This window comes from Perna viridis, chromosome 1 (genome assembly GCF_037379345.1).
Source record: "Perna viridis isolate PV_CMFRI_1.1 ecotype Kerala chromosome 1, ASM3737934v1, whole genome shotgun sequence".
NCBI classification, from domain to species: Eukaryota; Metazoa; Mollusca; class Bivalvia; order Mytilida; family Mytilidae; genus Perna; species Perna viridis.
The window spans coordinates 9,707,047-9,729,318 of record NC_142445.1 but is presented as its reverse complement, the minus strand read 5'-3'; the positions used below and the strand labels follow the sequence as shown (position 1 = coordinate 9,729,318).

Genomic DNA, 22,272 nt, shown 5'->3' with positions numbered 1-22,272 from the left:
TCGATTCGGTTACTAAAGTAAGATAAGGATATATACTTGCAGGGTTCATTAAAATAAACAAAGCAAACTTGCCTTATTGAAACAAAGTGTGTGCCTTTTTAGAATTGAAAGAAGGGCATGCTGCAAGACGTTTGCTTCGAGATATTGACAAAACCAGTGAACAAACTGACGGTAATGTGCGTTTAAATACTTTAACACACTATAATGTTGGAACCGGCTGCAAAATGGCATTGGTATATTCTATTCAGAAGGATAACATAATCGGTAAGAATAAAGTAAGAAAAATGCATTAGCATTATACTTTTTGATTCTTTCTGTGAATAAGTCATCATTTGAAAATAAAATTTAAATATTATATTTAACTATATTGATGTTAAACCCTACAAACGTATCTATAAAGAGTACTGTTTTGAGAAACGTACATACAATTAAAGATATCACCGTTTGAGCTTCATTCTAGGAATTTGAATACAATCCTCTTATATGAGAACTTTGTTGTGAAGATTGTATGAATAAAAAAAAATGTTTGTTATATGTATTCTAGTAAATCCTGTTGGGCAAAGCCATAATGTGTCATTAGAAAATGTAAACTTGTTAATACCTGATAGCGACGGAAAAAACGACAATCTAAAGAAGTGGCATTTGGTAGGTGTTATATTTTGAAATCATATACTAGAAGCAAGCTTGTGACTCTCACGAAGAAATAGAAATCCCAACGTTCGAACAGGAAGGAATAAATTTGTAATAGAACCAGTTAGCTGAAAACATAAAGAAATCAACAGACAAATATCAAGATTTAAAATGAAAACACAGAAAACCAGAACACTTATTTACAAAAACTGATGAGGGATAAAATCAGGTGTCCTGAAAATATTTTTTCATGTGAAAGCGGGAGACAACATTTGTCAGATGGCGGATCTTAGTTGAATTAGGTTTCCCTAAAAGATGGCATAAACCCGTTTTATGATTTCGTGAAATATCTATAACCAGATGAATAGTTAAACTCCCATACTTTCATGAAATTGACAATGCCAGATAAAAAAAATCGTAGATTAGCTATGTATATTCCTAGCTGTTGTGATGTTATTTTTTTTTTGTAGCTCCAATATCACGGTGAAGAGGAATTAAATTCTGAATGTGATATAGGTGACATCTACTTGAACAGATTGTTTTGTACAAAGGTAATATCCTGAAATACAAAGGTAATATCCTGAAATACAAAATGCAATAATACGGTAAAATAACTTTCATATTTGCACCTTTATTAGCACGAATCCAAATAAAATTCAGACATTGCAAATGGTAAAGGTGGTTCGTGGGGAAAAAATCCACCGCACAAATGATTCTTTTAGGTCTACATATGCTGTATTTTTACGTAACGATAGTCTTTTCTGCTACTAAACTAACCAGCATGATAAGGGAAATGGAAAAGGAGCGTGTGCTTGTTGTATATATTAAACGGATACTTGCCCTTTATATTGTAGCAAAAATTCTGCCTGTTGAAGAAGCATTTGTTATGTATTTATATATCTTTATTCTCCTAAAACCAAAAAAGAGGTACAGAGACATATAATGCAGTGCATTTAAAAATACAATAAAATATAGAAAGGAACACATGGAGGGTACTCTGGTTGTACTCTGATTAATCCTGACATTTTTATCCAGGTGAGGTTGTTGTCTCTTTGAGATATTCACCTATTCTCGTTATATTTGTTTTTGGTAAACAATTCCAGCACCAATCCAGTGATGCAGTATAGGAATAAAAAAATAATTTTAAAAAAACCTTTAATATAGGAAACAGTTAAATATTGATTTATCTGTCCCCTAAGTCAAAGTAATTTCTCGAGGTTTGCAAATTTTACTGACTCATTTTATTTTACATTGCGTCCTTCGCCGTAGTCGTTAACATTTTTTCAAACATCTCCATGGACTTTGCTGAAACTTATATGATTGTTCCTCAGCACCACTGCACAAAGTTGATTCTTCGTTTTTTTATTCGACTAAAAATATAGCTATCGTTACTAGAAGTAGAACATAGGGATCAGACAGCATTTTTTCGCATACATCTTCAAAGCCAAATTCTGATAAAAGGAGAAAAGAAAAGTGTTAAGCATGATGAGATCTACATGTGTGCCAATTTTCGTGAAAGCTGTCAATTGATGTTTGAGTTACTGTCATTTTTTGAAGTTTTTGGCTATTTTTGATGTTATCATTTCAAAAATCTTCTTCTCTGAAACTACTATATAGAATAAAATGAAACTTGGTAAGGTTATTCTTTAGGATATTTTGCATAAATTGATCGTTTGATTGTTTGAGTCGTTGAAAACATGGCCGGTGTTACTAAAAATAGAACATTAGGGTCAAAATACAGTGTTTTTTGCAAATAACACAAAAATCGTTGAATTTAGCAAAATTATGATAGAGGGTAATATTGAGCCGAAATTGTTTAAATGATGTTTAAATATGTTTAAACAATAGTCCGATGTAGGATTTATAACCCTTAAAACATTTTTGTCGTTTTTCACGTGTACAACTTTGAAAATCTTTTCTAAAACTTTGCGACAAAATTTTAATGAACTTTGGCATAATTGTGTAAGGGTATCCTGTACAAACTGATTGTTTAAAATTTTTCATAGGGCATGGTTTGCCAGGTGAACGATTCAGACTTTTCGAGGACTTCTTGTTTTTATTATTACATTAAAAAAAAATCTTTAAAATGAAATTAAATGAAAGTTGGTATAAATATTTTGTCTGAGTATCCTGCATAAAATACATTTGTGGATTTTTGATCCAAGAAAAAAATATGGATGCTGTTACTAAACAACGGGGTCAGACAGCAGTTTTTTTGGAACACAGAAACAAGTGACTACAAATTTTAAAGTCTTTGGTGTGATTTAGCTTGAAATCCGTCCCATGATCTCTCTATACTAAGACCAGAATTCTTGATTTAAATGCCTTAAAATATTTACACATTTTAGTTGTTTTGCGAAGTTTTCAAAATTTATTCATTTAAATGGTTTGGTACTTTCGATGAAGAACGATGAACGATTTTTGTGCACATCGTGACGTTGTCTAATATAATGAGAGGGAAATTCCTCACTTTTTTGCTAAATATTTATATATTTCTTTTTCTGTGCAAACTACAAGAGCATGGCCTAATGGTAACAATTCACATACATAATGAATCAAATAGAATAAAGACATATAAAAACTCGAAATAAGGAAGAAACACATAAAAATCTGAGCGCGTGCAACTTCCCCCCCCCAAAAAAAAAGACAAAAAAAAAAAAAAAAAAAAAACGGGGAAATTCCGGTAGGCAGGCCCTGCGCCATCAGCGACACATCATACCATTCAATAAAAAATAACTTAAAATGAAGAGATTACACACGTGTAAGCTATTGTTTACAAAATAAAATGTTAGTAAATAACCATCTCTTGTCTCCGGTAAACGAACGATTTTCACTTCATACCTGATAAGATCTTTGTTGAAAAGATGTCATGCTATGTCAGCTTTTTGTGATTCAATTTTCAGTTATGTTGTGATTTGATAGACGGTGAATAATGCGTCTATCTTCAAATTTATTCCATTTCTTATAATCGTTTTGTAATAAGATCATATTTGATCATTTGGCATTTTATTCCCAGTTTAATTCAGTCCAAATTCTCCAATAAAAATCCAAATAGTGGCTCCCTAAAACAAAAAATGGAAGCAGTTTTTCATGGCCTAAATCGAAATCAATACATATTATTTCAGTTGCTCCTCTCAAAATACATCGACTCAACGTTCGAGGTACTGTTGAATCCTGAGTGTGTATCATTGCCGATCGCCTACTTCATTCAAACTCTAGAAAATATGGGAAAGACACATTCAGTTGACCTAGAAGTTATACAAATTTGGAAGAATGAGAGGTATGCACATATTTTCTTAACATGTTATAATGTTACACTCCATATATTGACTATAGATATTATATAAGCTTGGTATGGTTAGAGATCTGATTTCTTCTATTAATCATAGTTGTAATGGCAGAAGAAACCTCTGTGAAGAAAATTGAAATATTTTATGCTATACACGTATGCTTTGTCACAACTGTACATGTAGAATATATGTTGACTACTAAATGGTTGTATCGGTATGTTTATGAAAACGCACTATAGCCATGCAAAGATATATTTTGTTGAAAATAAAAGGCTACAATATACCTAATTTTAAGGGTTCTATTTCGAAATAGTTTTAATCCTAGAAATATCTCAAGGAAGATAATCAGCCATGTCAAGAACTTACTATAACAAAGACCTTCAGCTTGGTATAACAGCTGTACATGCTTTAAAAAAATAATCCCTGATGAACATTGAACTGTGGTATGATGGTTTCTTGGTAATTCATTGAAGACCATTGGATGGCAGTGGGTTGACATTTTTATCCCGGTGTGGTTGTCGTCTCTTTGACATATACACCATACCTATTCTCGATATATTGAAGTCTTATGTCTGCAGAAAACTTTGAAACACTTGCAGAAATTAATAACCAACTAATGTTAGTCTAGTCATATGCATTTTTGATCACTGAATCGGAGATTTTTTTCTTTACTGCGTCTATTGATGTAAACGAATGTATTTGGTGATGACTCTTCAACATTTAGTCTAAACGCATAGTAGTGATATTATATAATAAGGTTTTTGTAATGCTAATCCAAACTATTGTTATCAAGTTGACGGAGATGTAATAATATAACTACGTACATGTCCGAAGAGTTGATATTGAAAAAACAACCAAATTTTTTTCTGGTTTAGATGTTGGCATGACACAACGATGATGTATAAACATATTACTTTTTAATTGCTATTTAATGGTTTTGACAAATCTAAGAATTTATAAATCTCAATAATGATATTAGTTTCTGTTTATTTCTGGATATAAATATAATGGATATATATTGTATGGTCCACATACCCACATTGTCACTCTCGTGAAATCAATAGATCCGGGATGCACATATAGAGTTCAAGTAAGCAAATGGTCTATATCATTAATACACTATTATACTATTTATTATAGTTATGCTACGCGACTTTGGGCTCCATTGATTAGTAAGCCTCAGACAGCCTTTGACATCAGTGTTCCAGAATACATCGAACCTGTTATGGACATATTGAGCCAGGTGTTTGTAGAATGTTTTACACAAACTTCATCCAGGGTCAACAAGGTAAACACATACTACAGAAGCTTTGACCATGCTTTTAACCAGATTTATTATACCCCTTGCTTGAAAAATGGGAATATAGGATTGTCCGTCCTTCTGTTCATACTTCCGTTAAGCAAACTGGTATACTTTTATCCGTTACTCCTCTTACACCACTGAAATGAATTTGATGAAATTTTCACGGAGTATATAGTTTTTTTTTTAAATTTCACTTAACTTTGAAAAACTTTGATATTGTTATATTGACAACCACTTAGTTGTTATAATTAATGAAACCTTTTCTTTGCTTCATGTATTGTGCGTCAAATATCAAATCCCAAACGAAATTTGTAGCTGTGTAAAACCTTAAATTTTGTGTCCATATTAGTCACATATGTTCAGGATGTGACCTCAACGGGCATGCTAAGCTGCGCTACACGCCAACGATGCATTTTTGTTTCTTTTAAGCTACCTCATTTTAATTTACATTTTTCCTTATTTGTTCACTTGATTTTTTTTATTCTTATACTTTATTTTAGTTATTGTTAATGCTAATGGTTGAGTTACTTAATTCAATAAGCTATGTCAGTATTCTTGAATTAACTCGTTATCTGACATTTTTTATTTCTTTACAGGAATCTCCTATTCAAAGACTTTTATTCCACAAAGACATTGAACGATACAGAAAATCTATTGGTTCATTTTATAGTCAGATGGAACCAGTGGCTGACCATGACTTCTGGAGGACACTTGATCAGTTATCTGACGTATGCTAATCATTTGTAATGTTAAACTATTCAAAGTGAATTTTGAAATCTGTTCATTTTGTACGTGGTGTTCTTTTTTAGCGAATATAATAGTTCACGTCGGTATCGTCCCTTGATTAAATTACTATCATTAATTCATATGGATTCGATCAATTAAGCAATATCAAATTACATCAAAATTAAAACGTATCAAATGAATAAATGACAGATTAGCAAAGGCGGGGAGAAAGATTCTGCCGAATAAGCAAAATCCAAATATGAAATAAAATTAAAATAAGTAAGGGTATATGGGTGGGTAACCAAATTCCGAACCATAATTCACATATGTATTCTTACCAAGATGTCTATCAAAGCTGGTGCTAACGAGTGATCCCACAATATGACATGATAATTTACAAGTGAAATATTTCTTGCATATCCAGTTTGATGACCAATCAAAGGAGCCATAGTCTGGTCATAAGTGAAAATTGAACGTTATCCTTTATCAGATTCCGACTAATTATCATGAATAATGTGATATTATTTGATACATCTGATTATGAGCAGACACCTGAAGATAAAGTTAAAACATCACAAATTAACAAGAATGACCCCAATAACTCCATATGACAGCTTTGACAATTACCAGCTGGACACATCAAAGTAGGCCGTTACTGCTTTCTTAATTTGTTTTATTTATATTTCCGGTCTACAAATAAAATCAGTTATGATGGTTTGCAAAAAAAAATATAAACAACAAGAACTGTAAAATCTATCTAACATCATATTGTCTTTGTCAGATACAAAAAGAAGACGTGAAAATCAGTCGACAGTCCACGATGCATCAGATTTATAAGTTGTTCATTGTCAAATATAGAGACAAGGTAAGTCGATAAAATATATTTCAAACATTTACAGTCAGTATTCATTAGATACAAAATGTTAAAATTGTTGGGTCATATTTTGCACAACTTGGAGATTGGTATCAAAATGATATTGATGGTGCAATATAAAATGAAAAATTTTCATTATCATTACAATTAGCCAATTAGGAAGTATCTACCTTGCACTTGATTGTTGAAAAAAAGTGTATAGCCTGAGAATTAGTTGTTAAATTGTCAGTAAATATGTACAAAACTGGTGTTATCACTTTAGTAAAAGGAACAGGTATGATGAAACGCAACAAATGCACCATCGCATAACCTTATAAAAAATAGTAAATTCTTGCAGAGATTATCCAAGGTCTTCAACAAGTATACACACACCTTTAAGCAAGCTCTGATATTATTCGAATCATACAGTACTAATTGCGTTTAAATAATGACTCAGATCTTTCAAACGAACAAGGATCTAACGATAAAGTACCTTCTGTCAAGATTCACATATGTACATCTTGAAGTAAAAAATGTGTTCTATTTATACTATTTTTAATAGTGTGCAGTCTTTGGCTTAAGACAAATGAAAACTATACATAATGCACATTTTTATGAACTTGTTTAAATACATATACCAATAATAATTTTAGATCATAAATGATTTCGAAGATATGGAAGAAAGCAGTGAACTTCAACTGAGACAAATACTAGAGGAAATATTCGAACTTATGGAAGAATAATTTTTTTGCAATTTTTTAAATTTGGTAAGATTATGAGAACAGCTTCTCTTCAAAAATTAGTCAATTGTTATAACAATCGGTTGCAAGAATCGCCGTTTTATAGATAGATAAATATTACTTTGTTAAATTAAACTTTTCATTTACTTAAATAAGATTAAACTATCTACGAAATTGCATCACTGAATTATTGTAACGACATTCTTTTTTTTAATTTCAGTTGTTTATTGTATGTCAGCAGCAACAAGATGTCTCCATTGCTTATTTGTAAACATTTGAAAATATTGAATAGGGTTTAAATTTTATTAAGTAGTGTATAAGAGTAATCAAGGGAACCAAGGTTATAGTGGTAATCAAAAGAATGTAATCCAGGGACAGAGGCCAGACATGGAAAACAGACAAACACAACAAAGAACATAAAGTAACTAAAATCATACGTACAAAGTAACAAAAGCTAATGAGCAACTCGGACTCCACTAAACACTGGGAGCATGGACCAGGTGCACTGGTAGGGTAAGCGTCCTGTGCTTTTATAGAAACACCCGCCGAGTTGCTCAAAAAAGTCAAGTCCTGGGTAGACAAAAGAGGAAAGGAAAACTATGACCCGTGGAATAAATCAGTTTTCATGGTGCAGACAGATACACCATAACGATCCACGAGTTCATGCTGACGACCATAAAACTTCTGTAGTGATGACTTCAATCTTGTAGCAATATAACCCTGTTCCAGAAGCCTATTTGTTAGAGTTCTAGTGCGGTACAAAAAGTCTGCGTAGTTTCGGCAAGCTCTGACATAACGTATGAGTTGTGATATGAACACTCCATACGCAGGTGCGAAAAGGGATGTTGCCACAGATGAAAGGAAAGTTGACAATTCTGAATGAAAAGTCACCACGTTTGTCGTAAAGTTTGGTCAATAGTTTTCCTTTACCATCGATTTCTAAGTGTAGGTCAAGATATGAGGCTTCACAGTGTAGTATCCTTGATCTCAATTTCTTTTGGGTAGATGCGATGTATCAAATCCCCGAAATTAGGATTGTTTAAAGATAATACGTCATCTATGTAGCGGAAACTGAGATTGAAGGATGTAGCCATACGATATAAAATGACAATCATGATTGTTTTTCACTGTAGACCATCATCTGTAAAAAGCGCCCAAAGAAATAATTATTTAAAAGGGAATAAAAATCAAATTCAGGCAAACTAACTACTTAGTATATTTGTGTAAAATAATACCGGATTCAGCAGGAAGTACTCTAAATATACGTAACAAATGAGCTAATCAAATTGTGCATGTGTTGCAAACATTACTGTTGTGAATTTGTATTTTTGCCTGTTTTACGTATTATATATATTTCATTTGCCGTATTTTGCTAGTGACGTTGTATGTTTGTTAAGTTCACGTTGTCGAGAGGATGTAAACGACTTGTGTATGATGTGGACGTGTTTTGTCTGTGATGTTTTTCGATGATTTGTTTTCAAACTACCTGTGCATCCGTGACCGAACTTGTATGCGATGATGATGATGATGATGATGATGTGTGGATGAAGCCGAATAAACTTATTTGTTTTATACGTTGGGCTTATTACATTTAAACGACCGATCGATCCGGATGACATTGTTACAATGGAACACAACACTATTCCGCAACAATTACTTTTACTGCTTAACTGACATAGTCGCATTCTTTAAGTTTAACCTGTTTTTTTTCAACAGCATATGGTTTACGTGTATGCCCATTGACACACGTTTGCTTTTTTAAAAAATCTGAACCGATTAAGACGTAAGACATATTATATTGGGATAAAACGAATGTATTTCTGAAGCACAGATTTTTGGTATTGGGTAAAAATAAAGGAGAATAGATTGAAAAACTGTCTTTGTTAAATGGATAATGATCACAAACTCCGTATTTACAGAGAGTGCAAAATATAGGAACCAGTATACATACATAGGTTAAATGATACCAATAGACGTTTCAGAAATGGATCGATGATGAACAACAATTTTCACCATATTGTTATTTAAATTCTGATCTCATCTTTTATTCTTTGGAAAGTATGTAATATTTTTCACCATTTTTAAAATCTCCACAGACAAGAACAAGTTGTATTTTTTATGACAAATGACTTGGTAAGAATTGGGCTGGATATCAATATTTTATGTTTTAATTACATTTTAGTGATTATATGAAATTGCCTCATAGTTATGTGACACTGCAATAGGACTTCTTAATTACAGGTTATATTAAGGCTAAATCTATGATTTTGGAATTTGACTGTGATGTAAGGTATATAATAATATCTATCTAACTGCCATAATCATAAGTATCTCTGTAAATATTGGACATTTCAGGGCTGTCTTATGTACTCATCACATGTAAACAAGTAAATATTTATATACACTCCCTGATATGGAAAAGATAGTTGCACAAGCTACATTGTTGATGTTTTATAAAAACAATATTCAGGCATTTTACGAAATGTCAAGCTTGCAATAATTGTCAAAATGTTTGGTAGTTTTGTATTTTATATTTGTTTTTTTTAATTATCTATGGCATTTACACAATGCCAAAGTTTGGAAATGCATGTACATGTACAGAAGTTGTGTAAATCATTGCTGCACGTAGCTTGATTTGTACTTTGTGTTGGATTTTTGTTTTTTTTTATGGAATACATAATGCCTGCCTAAATCGTTCTGATGTCATCTAATACGGAGTGTTGAACACGAAAATTGTTAAGTAGGATCACGATATGATTGCCAGAGTCTTTTTGTTTAACATGTACTTATAATTTTAACGAACAAGGTCAAGAGGTGCTTGTTTGCCGCTATAAAAAAATATGTAAATGTAGAAAGGTTCAATATTATAGTTGCAGTGAAGGTACTGACACAGAAATGATTATTCTTCATAAGAATAGTTTATAAGTTGTTTACGTGTACAGACGGACACCAAGTCCTACAGTTTTGTTTGATATTAAAAAATTGTTTTCCATCGAAAATACGGGTACCAAGTCAGTGTCATTGCAGTTTTTCCCAACTTTCTAGTTTTTACCCTGATATTGCTATTTGTTATACTGACTCTTCTTTTGATTATTCTCATGAGTTTATCATTTCGGTAATTTTGTATTTATCCTTCACGAAAATAGAGAATAGAGTTTTCTTTTTGATATATTGTGATTATGATAAACAACGTGTATAAGTACCAAAACAACCATGTGGCCTTTGTGTCGTCATCGTGACAAATTATTGACAAGTGTGGCCGATTTTCTAGGAACCACACCTTCACATTGCCATTGCAGTGATTCTCAACTTTCCAGGTTTACTCATATATTGCCATTTGCTATACGGACTTTCCTTTTTTGTCTATTGCCTTAAACCACACCTTCACATTGATAACGGGGAGCATAGATACAATGCACAAAATTTGAACTATCCCTGTTATTGTGGATTTGAATTGTATGTGTTTACTTTTTTCTACTTTTCGTTATATATCAAGTGACACTTGTTTGGAAACTGGCTTAGTCTTTATATCACAAATCTCATAAACAAGCCGAATAGTTGCTCTGGTTACACAACTTAAATTTTCGGCTAAACAGGTTTATATTCTTCCAAGGAGTACAATAGAAGAGAAATTGTGTAAATCATTGAACCTGCGTATGGAGTGTTCATATCACAACTCATGTTATGCCAGAGCTTGCCGAAACTACAGACTTTTTGTATCGCGCAAGAACTCTAACAAATAGGCTTCTGGAACAGGGTTATGTTGCTAGTCATCATTACAGAAGTTTTATGGTCATCATTATGAACTCGTGGATCGTTATGATGTATCCATCTGCGCTATGAAAACCGATTTACTCAACGGGTCATTGTTTTCCTTTCCTCGTTTGTCTACCCTGGACTTGACTTTTTATGAGCAACTCGGCAGGTGGTTCTATAAAAGCAGAGGACGCTTACCCTACCGGTTCACCTGGTCCATGCTCCCAGTTTTAGTGGAGTCCGAGTTGCTCATTTGCTTTTGTTACTTTGTATGTATGATTTAGTTACTTTATGTTCTTTGTTGTGTATGTCTGTTTTCCATGTCTGGTCTTTGTCTTTGTTCCTGGATTACATTCTTTTGATTACCGCTATAACCTTGGTTCCCTTGATTACTCTTTCTAATATCGATCTGAATAACAATACAAACTAAAGGTAAACAATATATGTATATACTTTTAGCAAAAATACAGGCATAGTGCTGGTAGTATTGTAAATATATGTAACAAAATATTAACAGTGAAAAAATAATATAAATATACCTGCATGTCAATAAACAAAGTAGATTTTGAACTGATGAGGCTAATATTATGACGCGACTCTACATGGTGTGAACTTTTTGTACTCTTATGTAGAATGATCATTTAAGACATCCTCCTTATTTACAGCATTTGACATGTTTACAACCACCGTAACAATGACTTGGTGTAAAAAAATTCTGACAGCACCTCATGTTTTAGATCCTACTCACTTAAAAGTTATCGTGCATTATAAATTAGTCCAGACAATAATTTTTTTAATGCCTGATTAAAGACACTTCTATAAGAAGGCAGAACCTTAACTAGATCTTTACTCTTAGATAGCAGTCTTCATAAATATCAGACAGGAGGTGCTTCATGTATGTAAAAAAATCATAGAATCCACTTTCAAATTAAAAAAAAAGTTTATAACATATAACCAGTTTCAGTTTCGTCATTCACAAGTTGTATGTTTAGTTAAAAATTATATATAGATTGTATAAGAAATTTGCAAGATTTATCGTTCTTGATTTGGTTTAGTGAAAAATACATACTTGAATACAGAAAGAACTATTGTTACGTTAAAAAATAGACAAACAATATTCCATTACAATCCATAATTTTCTATATAGGGAATTTTTTTTCCTTGTACATAAAAGAGTGAATAAAATGGAACTACTCTTTGTAGCCATTTTGAAAGCTAAAGATACTTATTGTGTTCCATTTGAAATATTAGAAGACACATTCTGAATACAGAAAGCATATCATTGGCTCTAAATAAATAGAGTTGTAATTAATAAATGTTGAGAACTGATTCATTGATGAAACCCTGATTTTGTTTTAAATGAAATAAAAAATGATTTCACAGTCTTGAAAAAATACTTTTAATTCTACATATTTATTAAAGGTGAAAAACTAATAATTCAATGGAAAATAAAAAGTAATCCTACAGAATTTGAACAGAATCTGTTGAGTGGTTTCCGGGGAGTTGGGACCACAAACAGTTCCAATAATTGTAAATCTTAAGGAAACTATTTTAGAATCATTTTCTCACAGAAACTTTTGTTTTCAAATACTAAATGTCAACATTGTGACACCATCCTTAAAGCATTCTCTGTCAGTAATTCTTGTAGCTGTAAATAATTAAAAGCTTTGTGGAGTGCAGATGATACAACCACAGTGGTCGAAACTCTGAAGAGTTGGGGCAAGCCTGGACATAATATCAGTTTTTCACATACTTAAGCATATGGAATTACAATTCACTGTAGGCACAGCAACTTGTTTGGATACAATATTGCACAAAATTTGGAATTCAACGTGAAAAAATTTGTGCTTTAAGAATGCTATTTAAAGACCTTTGCCTTTGATCTCTGTATCCTAGAAAAAAAAACAATGAAAATTTGATAAAACAAAATGCATGCTGGGATTTTTAAAGATCCCAATCAAAAAATTCAATATTGGACCAAAAAAAGTCATTTTTTGGGGGTGTGGTCCCTTAGACCTCTAATAACTCAAAAACTGAAAGAGATATCTGACTTCTGATTGAAAACGGTAAGCAGGGATTTCCATATAGAATCCAATAAAAAAATCACAATCAGACCCAGACTAAAAAAATAGTTTTTTAAGGGGGATGCCTAATTTCGTATCCCTTTCACTCAAAAACCGTTTAAGGCACGTTTACCCTGTAAAAAAACTTTCAAAACAGAATTTCGAAAGGAATACATCAACATCTGAATCATAAAATTCTGTTGAACAATAAACAAACCAAATGAAAATGTTTGCAAAAGTCCATATATATAACATTCTTTGATAATATCAGACAAGGGCTGTCTAAATATGGTTTCCATCTCTTTTCAAAACACAGATAAAAATCCAAGGCCTGACTTGTGTGCCACTTATGTTAAACGAAACAAACAATGTATTTTTTTTAATTTGGAATTATTTTGGATTTAAGAAAATATAATAAAAAAAAATACTTATAAAACTTACCCCTTCTAAGGGGGTCAGTCATACCATCATAACAAAGGGGTAAGTTTTTTCTTGCCTTTTGTTATCCACCTAATCTTACCCCTAAATCATGCTGGTATGACTAACCCATGTAGTAAGGGTTAGTTTTACAAATTTATTTTTGGTCTTTTTCTAAATTCAAAAATAATTCCAAATTCAAATGATACCCTATAAACAACTAGAAAAAGAAATAATATATACTATTATATATAAATATGACAATAAATCAATATAAAATCACGTAAAACATGTATACTATAAATGATTTAAATAAATCACATAAAACATGTATACTATAAATGATTTAAATAAACTGATATATGTGAATAATATATTCTCTGGAATGCTTCCTAAACTATGAATATAAAAAAAAAACAATAACTAATATCTCTTAAGAAATGTGCATAAAACGTGGAGATGAAAAGCTAATTTTTTTTCATTCAAATAACATAAATAAACAGCAGATTTTTTACTGTTAGATTGTTAGAAATTCATTCATGCATGGTTTGTCTTCTTTGCTTTAAAACCATATACATTTAAGACAGATTGCATTTGGCAAACATGTTCACCTATAAAAGTAAACAAACTTCGTAGATTATCTTATATAAGGTGCATGTCCTGTTTTGGGAGTAGAAATTTCACTAAAAACTAAACTTTTCTCCACATTTAAGTATTAAAGTGATGGCTGACTATAGACAAGTAAGATATTTATATCATTTACAGTTTGGAATGACTTCACACGAAAGTCCGAAGACTTCTCTGGAATGTTAGATTCATATGTACACTTTAAACTGAGAGGGATTTTTAATTGTTGGGTGTTCTTAAACCTGGAAGGAATAACTAACAGATAGTGTAAGTAAACAGTGCCCAGTTTCAGAAAAAAATCTCAAACTGAGATTGAGATTTTCCTCAAATAATTTCTCAACTCAAAATTTTGACAAATCAAAATGCTTGAAATTGATGATTTGAAGAAAATGTAAGAATTTTAAGGCAAATCGTAATTTGAAAGTTTTCTTTTATGAAACCCAGGGGTTAACTGGTATTCTTTCATTCTGAAAGTGTTTGTTGACTTGTGTTTTTTTTTTTTTAAATTTAAGTCTTGGATGACCAGTAATTTTGACTTGAGAGTGTTTGTTACAAATGAAAACTCATTATTTTGACCAAAAAAACTACTAAGGTATTCTACTCCCATTTCCAATATAGACATGTATAGAAATAAGCTAGTTCATTTTATCATTCTTTTAATTGTTGCTTTATTTCTTTTTATAGAACAGTAATAGTAGCTTTGTATCAAAGAAAAAAAATATCCTTAAGTTTCATTTAAATTAAATGTAAACTATTTGAGTTATGGTCAAGAAACCTACTTTTTTTAAATTTTTCCTACTTTGTTGTAACTGTGACTCTTGATTTTTAAAGTAATGAAACTGAAATCAATAAGTTTCCTTCATACTTGTTAATTGTTACAGTATCATTACATTTCATTGAATAAGAAAAAAAACTTTCAAAAGGAAACCAATTGTTGATGCCCCAAAATATGACTAGCCATCACAAAACCAATAGCAAAGTTGCTGAAATTTGAAGCTTACTTAGCCAAAATCAAGGGCTTGGATTGTAATTAACTAAGCATATATAACTTTAGAGGAAACCTGTTTCCTTTAATAAATAGCTTCTATAGTTATTTTTCAAATTATGAATTTAAGCACTAAAAAGAATTGATTGTACAAGTAGATCCATATTAAATTGTTTTGAAATTCAATACAGGTGTTACTATCAAAAACCTTATTCCTCCTGTAAATTACACAAATGTCTAATTCATTGAATATTTAAAACAAAACTGTATCTACATTTCAAATATATATTGATTGCTGGATAAACCTTGTCAATTCCTTGGTATATAATTCATGGTTCTAATGGGTATAAGTATTCTCAATGCAATACAACATTAAACTCAAATATTTGAATAACAGAAAATTGTAATACAACTTAACAAAATATAATAAAAATATATTCTTTTGTACAATGTGGAGTGGATTTCTATAAAAAAACAAATATTCCTTCTAATATGACATCCAACAAACACATGTCATATGATAAAAATGTGAATATACTCGTGTAAAATGGTAATATATAATCAATGTACATCACCGTTATATAAATATATGAAATACTCAAATTGAACATCACATTGACCAGAATTATTAATAATTTGATCTTTTAAGTAAAAATAATCATATCAAAAATGATCAAACCAGACTTTTCTGTTTAAATATCATTGAGTAATTTTAGACTAATGTAAAAAAAAAATTAAAAATAATGGATTTCAAATCATTGCAACTATAACTGCTAGTGCTAAAGCTAAAACCTTACCACATTTAAGTTATTTTAATGGTAAATGTACAATAAGAATTATCTGTATGTGTCTGTTGTTAATCTTCCATCAGCTCTGCAACTTTTTCCAATTTGTTGGCAAAATCTAAGTTTTTGCTGTCGTCTTCATCTTCAAATGCATCAAGAATCTGATAAAAAAAAAACAGCATGTTGTTTATCTTATGTTTTAGAAATGTTTTTAATTTTGAAAAGGTTACCTGAAATTAACCTAATTTGACTAGTTGACAATTATTTTTGACTAAGCCCCTCCCAAAAGTGACTCCCCATGACTGATTACTGAGCAAATCAATTCCATTCAAGATGTTTTGTTATTATCAATTCACCAAAGTTTGAAGGAAGTCTGTTGGAGAATAGAGGCACTATCCATGCGACAACAGGTGATGGCACAATGAAAGAGAGAGAGGCAGATGAGGGAAAAACTAATACACCCACAATTACAAGTAGTTGCAGTGGGTATGACAAAGTACAGTTGCTGAAACATACCTGATCCTTGTATTTAGAGATGAACTTGAAAAGCTGATGTAAGACAGCCTGTCTACTGAATTTCAGTTCATGTGTCTGCACCTAAAACATAATAAATTCTCCCTATTACTAAGAGTTGCCATCTAAAAATAAAGTTTTTCTCATTCATTGATGTTTAGGTACAACAAGGGCTTTGGGAGCTACTACTCATTAAGTATACCCCTGCTTTCCCCAAAGATGTATTTGACCTAAAGGATCAAAATTGGCAAGCATGGTATAGGACCACTAGCTGAGGCTGCATACCACAAATCAAGTGGCTATGATAAGTAGTTGCTGAAAAAAAATGTTACAGAAGACTTAGCAGTGAGGGTATAATTAAATAATCAAGTTAAATTATCATGTAAACTGTATCACAGAGAATGTCTTCTCTTTCCCATGTAATTCAAAAGCTGATTGTCATGGTGACATTGTTACTAATTTCATATATCGAAAATTTATAATATCCTGGAAAATATCCATACAATCATCCGAGACCACTGAAGTGGACAGAGTCCTCCGGTATAGTTTATGTTGTTTCATTAACAAAGTGATGATTCAGTCACATAAAATTTCAAAGTTCATAGACTATGACTGTGGGGCATATGAATGGAAACAATATGGAACTATAAAGTAGTGATGCTAATGTAACTAACTACCAAATACAATAGATCTAAGTGTACAAGTGATTCATATTTAAATTACCTATCAGAACATTATAAATTTACAAGAAATTTCAAAGTTAATAGACTGTGACTGCAAGGGCATATGCATGAATTGTGGTAAAGTGATGATTATGCAACTGCATACCAAATATGACTGAACAAGCACAAGTGGTTCATATTAAACTGACCTAATCAGAAAACTTAAATGGAGAATCCTAACATGGATGGTGACAACGATGCTGCAAAAGTAATACCTTAGCCTTGCCTTCTGCACCATTTGTCACAGGCAAGACAAAAAATCAGTCATTATTTTTGGCCAAATTCAACAGCAGTGTTAATTGGAATGTAAGCTGAGTTATGAGTTTACATATAAATGTTTTAACAAAATAAAAAGCTTACATTAGAAATATCATGTAAAACTTTCCAGAATTGTTGGTCTGTGACTGGCTCTACCTTCAGGAAGAATGAGTTCACATGTTTCCTGTAGATAGGTATATCTTTACAAAATAGTAGCTTCTGACTTGATGCTTCCTGCAATCAACAAAGATAGTATTTCTCCCATGGTATTTAGATCAATTTCTCACTGGATTTAATATCTGATGTACACAATAAACAAGAATGTGAAACGAATTAAGAAAATAAGAACTAAAATGTTTTGTGGAGTGCAGCTATATACAAAAGCAGATGTCGATATCTGAATAGATGGCACAATCTTGAAACATCTTTGAATTCATATTGTAATTAAATGTATCACACCAGATAATATTTTACCCAGAATGGAATCTGTTGATTGATTATTGTAGTTTAATACCCGAGCAGGAATATTTCAGCTATATTCAGGCAATAACACCAAAGTACATTGAACTTGCAATCAGATTTTTAAAGATGGCATATACAGACGGATGGGCAAAGTTTATCTATAGATTCCAGAAATTTGTTTCTGCCTCTGTAGGGTTGGATAAAAAAGTCAAAATGTCATGGCATTTGTTGGAAGCATTTTTGAGTTCAAGACAAAAACTGGGAAATTGACCAGTATTTTTATGGGTACAGTACCACATCTCAAAATGTAAAGTCCAAAATATATAAAAATCAATTAAGGAGGTTAGATTAATAGTAATAAACTATTCAACAAAGTTTCAAGAAAACTGTTTGAAGCATTTTCAAGTTATTTTGCAAAAATGGGAATTCGCTCCCTTTTTATTAATACAGTCCCATAAATCAAAAATTCAAAAAAAATTTTAAAAATCACAAATTGAAAGGGAGATTTAATCAATCAAAAGAAACAATTCACTGAATTTCCATGAAATTAGGAGAAACCATTATTGACTTAAAGTATGAAATTTGTTAATTTCTCCCTTTTGAATAAAGCATCTCTTAAATCGTAAAATTGCAAATTTTCAAAAATTGAAATGGAGCTTTCATTAATATAAAGAAATAAGTCACCAAAGTTTCAATGAAGTTGCTATACAGCTTTTTAAGTTTAGTCCAAAAACAACAAATTCACCCCATTTTTTAATGAATTAAGTCAATAAATCAAATATTGAAGATTTATAAAAAAAAATCAAAAGGCAGCTCACATCTATCAAAAGACACAATGTATCAAAGTTTCACAAAAATTTATGGCAACATTTTTGAGTTATTGTGCGAAGTGTGAACAACAGATGGATGGATATCAGTATGCCATAATATGTCCCATATTAAAAGAAAGGCAAATAATAAAAAAAATGTTTTTGATTAGACTATTTGTTTTAATGTTTCATTTGCTATTATTCTATCAGTTAATCAATAACACATGTTTACCTATATATTTATATATATATCATGTGTTTCTTAACAATTGTTCACTTTAAGAAAATAATCCTATATCATATAAGACGTCATTATATTTACCAACCGAGAACTATCCCTTTAAAGTTATATACCAGTATTCCTGGTATCATCTATATCCTCTTAAATTTATACATCTGCAAGCCTTAAAAATATACATTTTTTGTAATTGTATTGTTTGTTGGGACTCCTAATAATTGGTTTCTATTAAAATGATCATAGGTCACACACAATATTTAAGTACTTCATTTTAGCTTTGATTTTATTAGTATGTCTTCACACATGTCTGAACTACACTATTTTTCATATATTATTATTCTGTTTGAAGAATAAGAATCAATGACGATAAACTCAATAAACACTGATCTGAATAATCACAAAGCCATTAATGTTCACTTCACCTTGGTTACATGCTGTGGATTCTGAGTAAAGCTATCAATGAACACTTGATTCAGGATATCCATGCAGGGTTCCACATGACTAGGTACATCAACATCAAACAACAATTGAGGTTTGGCTATTAGTGAAGCCCACACTCTGGTAGCATAACTAAAAAATCATTGGTTTGGTTAGCTAGGACAAGTTTAGCATATCTAATAAACTGCAAACAAATTACAAAAAAAAGTAGCAAATTAATCAAAGTTTAACAATAATTAAAATAAGCATGCATATGCATCACAAAAAATGGCTAAACCCCATCAAAAAGTAGGTTAATAACAAACCAACATCAACATACATATCCCATACAAAGACACAAACCAAATTAGGAATCAATCTACCTATTGGGAATTAACCTACCTATTGGGAATACAGATAATTGCAACAAAATTCAGATTGACAGACAAGGTGTTTTCAATATACAACCCCATTGATGAGTGGAGGTACATGTTTAATATTCATTACACTTAAACAGCTTAAAATGTTTTCTGAAGATTAACACAGACGATCAGTGAAATGAAAGCAGGATTTCTAATGACATATTCACCATTCACTTTTCCAGCTCTGTAAAACATCTGAATCTACACCCACATCTTTACCATATTTGTCTAGCATACACAGGAAATACCGTACAGGTATTGACAAAGACTGAGGATCCATTATCCCTTCAAATGCTGCATCAATGTAATCCTTCAGAATCAACTGTCAAAAAAAACCAATTGTACTCAAAATTGTTCTGTCTGCTAAAAAACGTTAACTTTTGTGGTATGGAATCTTGAACTTTATCTATCGGGGTTTATACTTATCATGTATCCAAGTCATTTCCTGGAAACCAAGATAATGTTTTTGTATGGCTTTATTCTAATCCCTGATTCTGCTCACCCAGTGTTAATACTAACCTTACTTTTGTGGAATGAAACCTTGACCTTGTAGAACAACAACAAAGGGATTCATACATTCAATGTACGAAAATCATATGATTACAGATCACAAAGAAAATTTCAATGACAAAACAACTTTGCTATAGCGTTATTGGACCACATCATCATTCTTGGCTTTTAATGAGTTATTACTGATAACAGGATTAAAGATAAAGTTTGACTATTAGACCATTTATAATAACAAATCTAAGTAACACACATTGTCTAATTCACTCTATATAGTAAGGAAGCACTTATCCCTCAACAATAATTTTAATTGACACATCTCAAAGAAGAAAGATACATTTAAAATTTTTTAACATTTTTTTACTTTTGTTACTTTGTATGTATGATTTTAGTTACTTTATGTTCTTTGTTGTGTATGTCTGTTTTCCATGTCTTGTCTTTGTCCCTGGATTACATTCTTTTGATTACCACTATAACCTTGGTTCCCTTGATTACTCTTTCGTAATTTAACATAAGCTCAGCAAGGGTCTTAAATGACAAGGGGACAGAGTTTGACTGGTTTCCTCTGACTGATATATATATATATTGAAGCCTTTAAAAAGTCTTACAGGACAAAGGTTATAAAAATTAGCACTTTTGTGTCAAGTACTATTAAAATCTTAACTAACAGGACAAATTGATCTTAGCGATGTATATACTTACTTTTGTATGGAACAGTCTGTTGAGGAATATTTCACCTATTTCATGTTCTTTATTACATTTTTCTTCATCTGTCAAGTTTGACTAAAAAATTTATCATTCAAAACAAAATTATATACACATTCTTAAAACAAAAATTTTAAAGTATAATTATAATACTTATAAAAGCTTCAATTTTCAAATTTTTTAAAACCACTTAAAACTTCTATTAAACTTGTATACCTCAGACATAATGAAAACCAGTATATGAAAATAGATTTTTACATATTGCATCATTACAGAATTTAATTCTAATTCAAGACCTCTTATAATGAAAACAAAACTTTAATTAGAAGCTTCTAAAATGAAATATCTATTACCAGGTGCCATTTATGCCTGTCAGGGTTGTCTGTGGATTCGGGGAGCATCAGAAGTTTGATATTATCAGGACTTGTGCTGTGTGGTGAACCCGACTGACCATAGTTCTCTACAACATCCAACAAACATCATGAGGTTAATACCTTCATTGTAATGGGCTCTTTTGAGATTACAAGAAACTACTTGAATACTGAACTAAAATCTCTATATGTTTAAATACACTTCAAATTTATATTGTAGAAAAATTAGGGAGGATATCAGGTGAGCCCAGTAGGGTGAGTCGGAGATTTCATGGAAGAAATCCAGTATTAAAAACCAATTGCCTAAAATTCTGTCTATGGGTAATTTTTAAGTAAGATTTTGTTCTCATTTTTGTGTGTTATGGCAAAGATTTTTAACATTAAAAAGAATACTATTTTAAGGGCACATATGTTGAATTAATCAATCAAGTGAGATTTTGTTCTCTTTTTTGTTTGTTATAGCAAATTACAAAAATTAAAATTTTTAACATTAAAAAGAATACTATTTTAAGGGCACATATGTTGAATTAATCAATCAAGTGAGATTTTGTTCTCTTTTTTGTTTGTTATAGCAAATTACAAAAATTAAAATTTTTAACATTAAAAAGAATACTATTTTAAGGGCACATATGTTGAATTAATCAATCAAGTGAGATTTTGTTCTCTTTTTTGT

General features: G+C 31.1%; 3 protein-coding genes across 6 annotated transcripts in view; 2 read left to right on the top strand and 1 right to left on the bottom strand.

Moving 5' to 3' along the window:
- Nucleotides 1-229, top strand: part of LOC148627154 (plexin A3-like) — a 44,671-nt gene extending 44,442 nt beyond the window's left edge. The window contains exon 25 of the mRNA XM_088568623.1: nt 103-229. The gene's annotated coding sequence lies outside the window, so the exon portion shown is untranslated. The remainder of the gene's footprint in view (nt 1-102) is intronic.
- LOC148627153 (plexin-B2-like) lies at nt 225-7,545 on the top strand. The gene is made up of 8 exons (XM_088564814.1): nt 225-264; nt 545-645; nt 1,101-1,181; nt 3,756-3,910; nt 5,061-5,208; nt 5,820-5,951; nt 6,731-6,814; nt 7,456-7,545. Exons 1-8 carry the CDS (start codon nt 225-227, stop codon nt 7,543-7,545), a joined length of 831 nt encoding a protein of 276 aa, XP_088420940.1.
- Nucleotides 7,546-11,725: 4,180 nt separating this feature from the next.
- The window catches only part of LOC148627148 (plexin-A4-like), a 219,591-nt gene continuing 209,044 nt past the window's right edge, over nt 11,726-22,272 (bottom strand). For all 4 annotated transcript variants that reach the window (XM_088568559.1, XM_088568581.1, XM_088568575.1 and 1 more), the window contains 7 exons: nt 21,582-21,688; nt 21,226-21,306; nt 20,184-20,338; nt 19,600-19,747; nt 17,771-17,902; nt 16,692-16,772; nt 11,726-16,336 (listed from right to left, as the gene is read on the bottom strand). In XM_088568559.1, the coding sequence (XP_088424685.1) occupies nt 16,247-16,336; nt 16,692-16,772; nt 17,771-17,902; nt 19,600-19,747; nt 20,184-20,338; nt 21,226-21,306; nt 21,582-21,688 (794 nt within the window). In that variant the 3' untranslated portion in view covers nt 11,726-16,246. The remainder of the gene's footprint in view (nt 16,337-16,691; nt 16,773-17,770; nt 17,903-19,599; nt 19,748-20,183; nt 20,339-21,225; nt 21,307-21,581; nt 21,689-22,272) is intronic.

What these genes read in the sequence shown, in the direction of transcription:
- LOC148627153 (XM_088564814.1), top strand. Translation starts at nt 225, where the DNA reads ATGGCATTGGTATATTCTATTCAGAAGGATAACATAATCG. An exon ending in ATCTAAAGAAGTGGCATTTG is followed by an intron (nt 646 to 1,100) that starts GTAGGTGTTATA and finishes TTTTTTTTGTAG; the next exon opens with CTCCAATATCACGGTGAAGA. An exon ending in ACAGATTGTTTTGTACAAAG is followed by an intron (nt 1,182 to 3,755) that starts GTAATATCCTGA and finishes ATATTATTTCAG; the next exon opens with TTGCTCCTCTCAAAATACAT.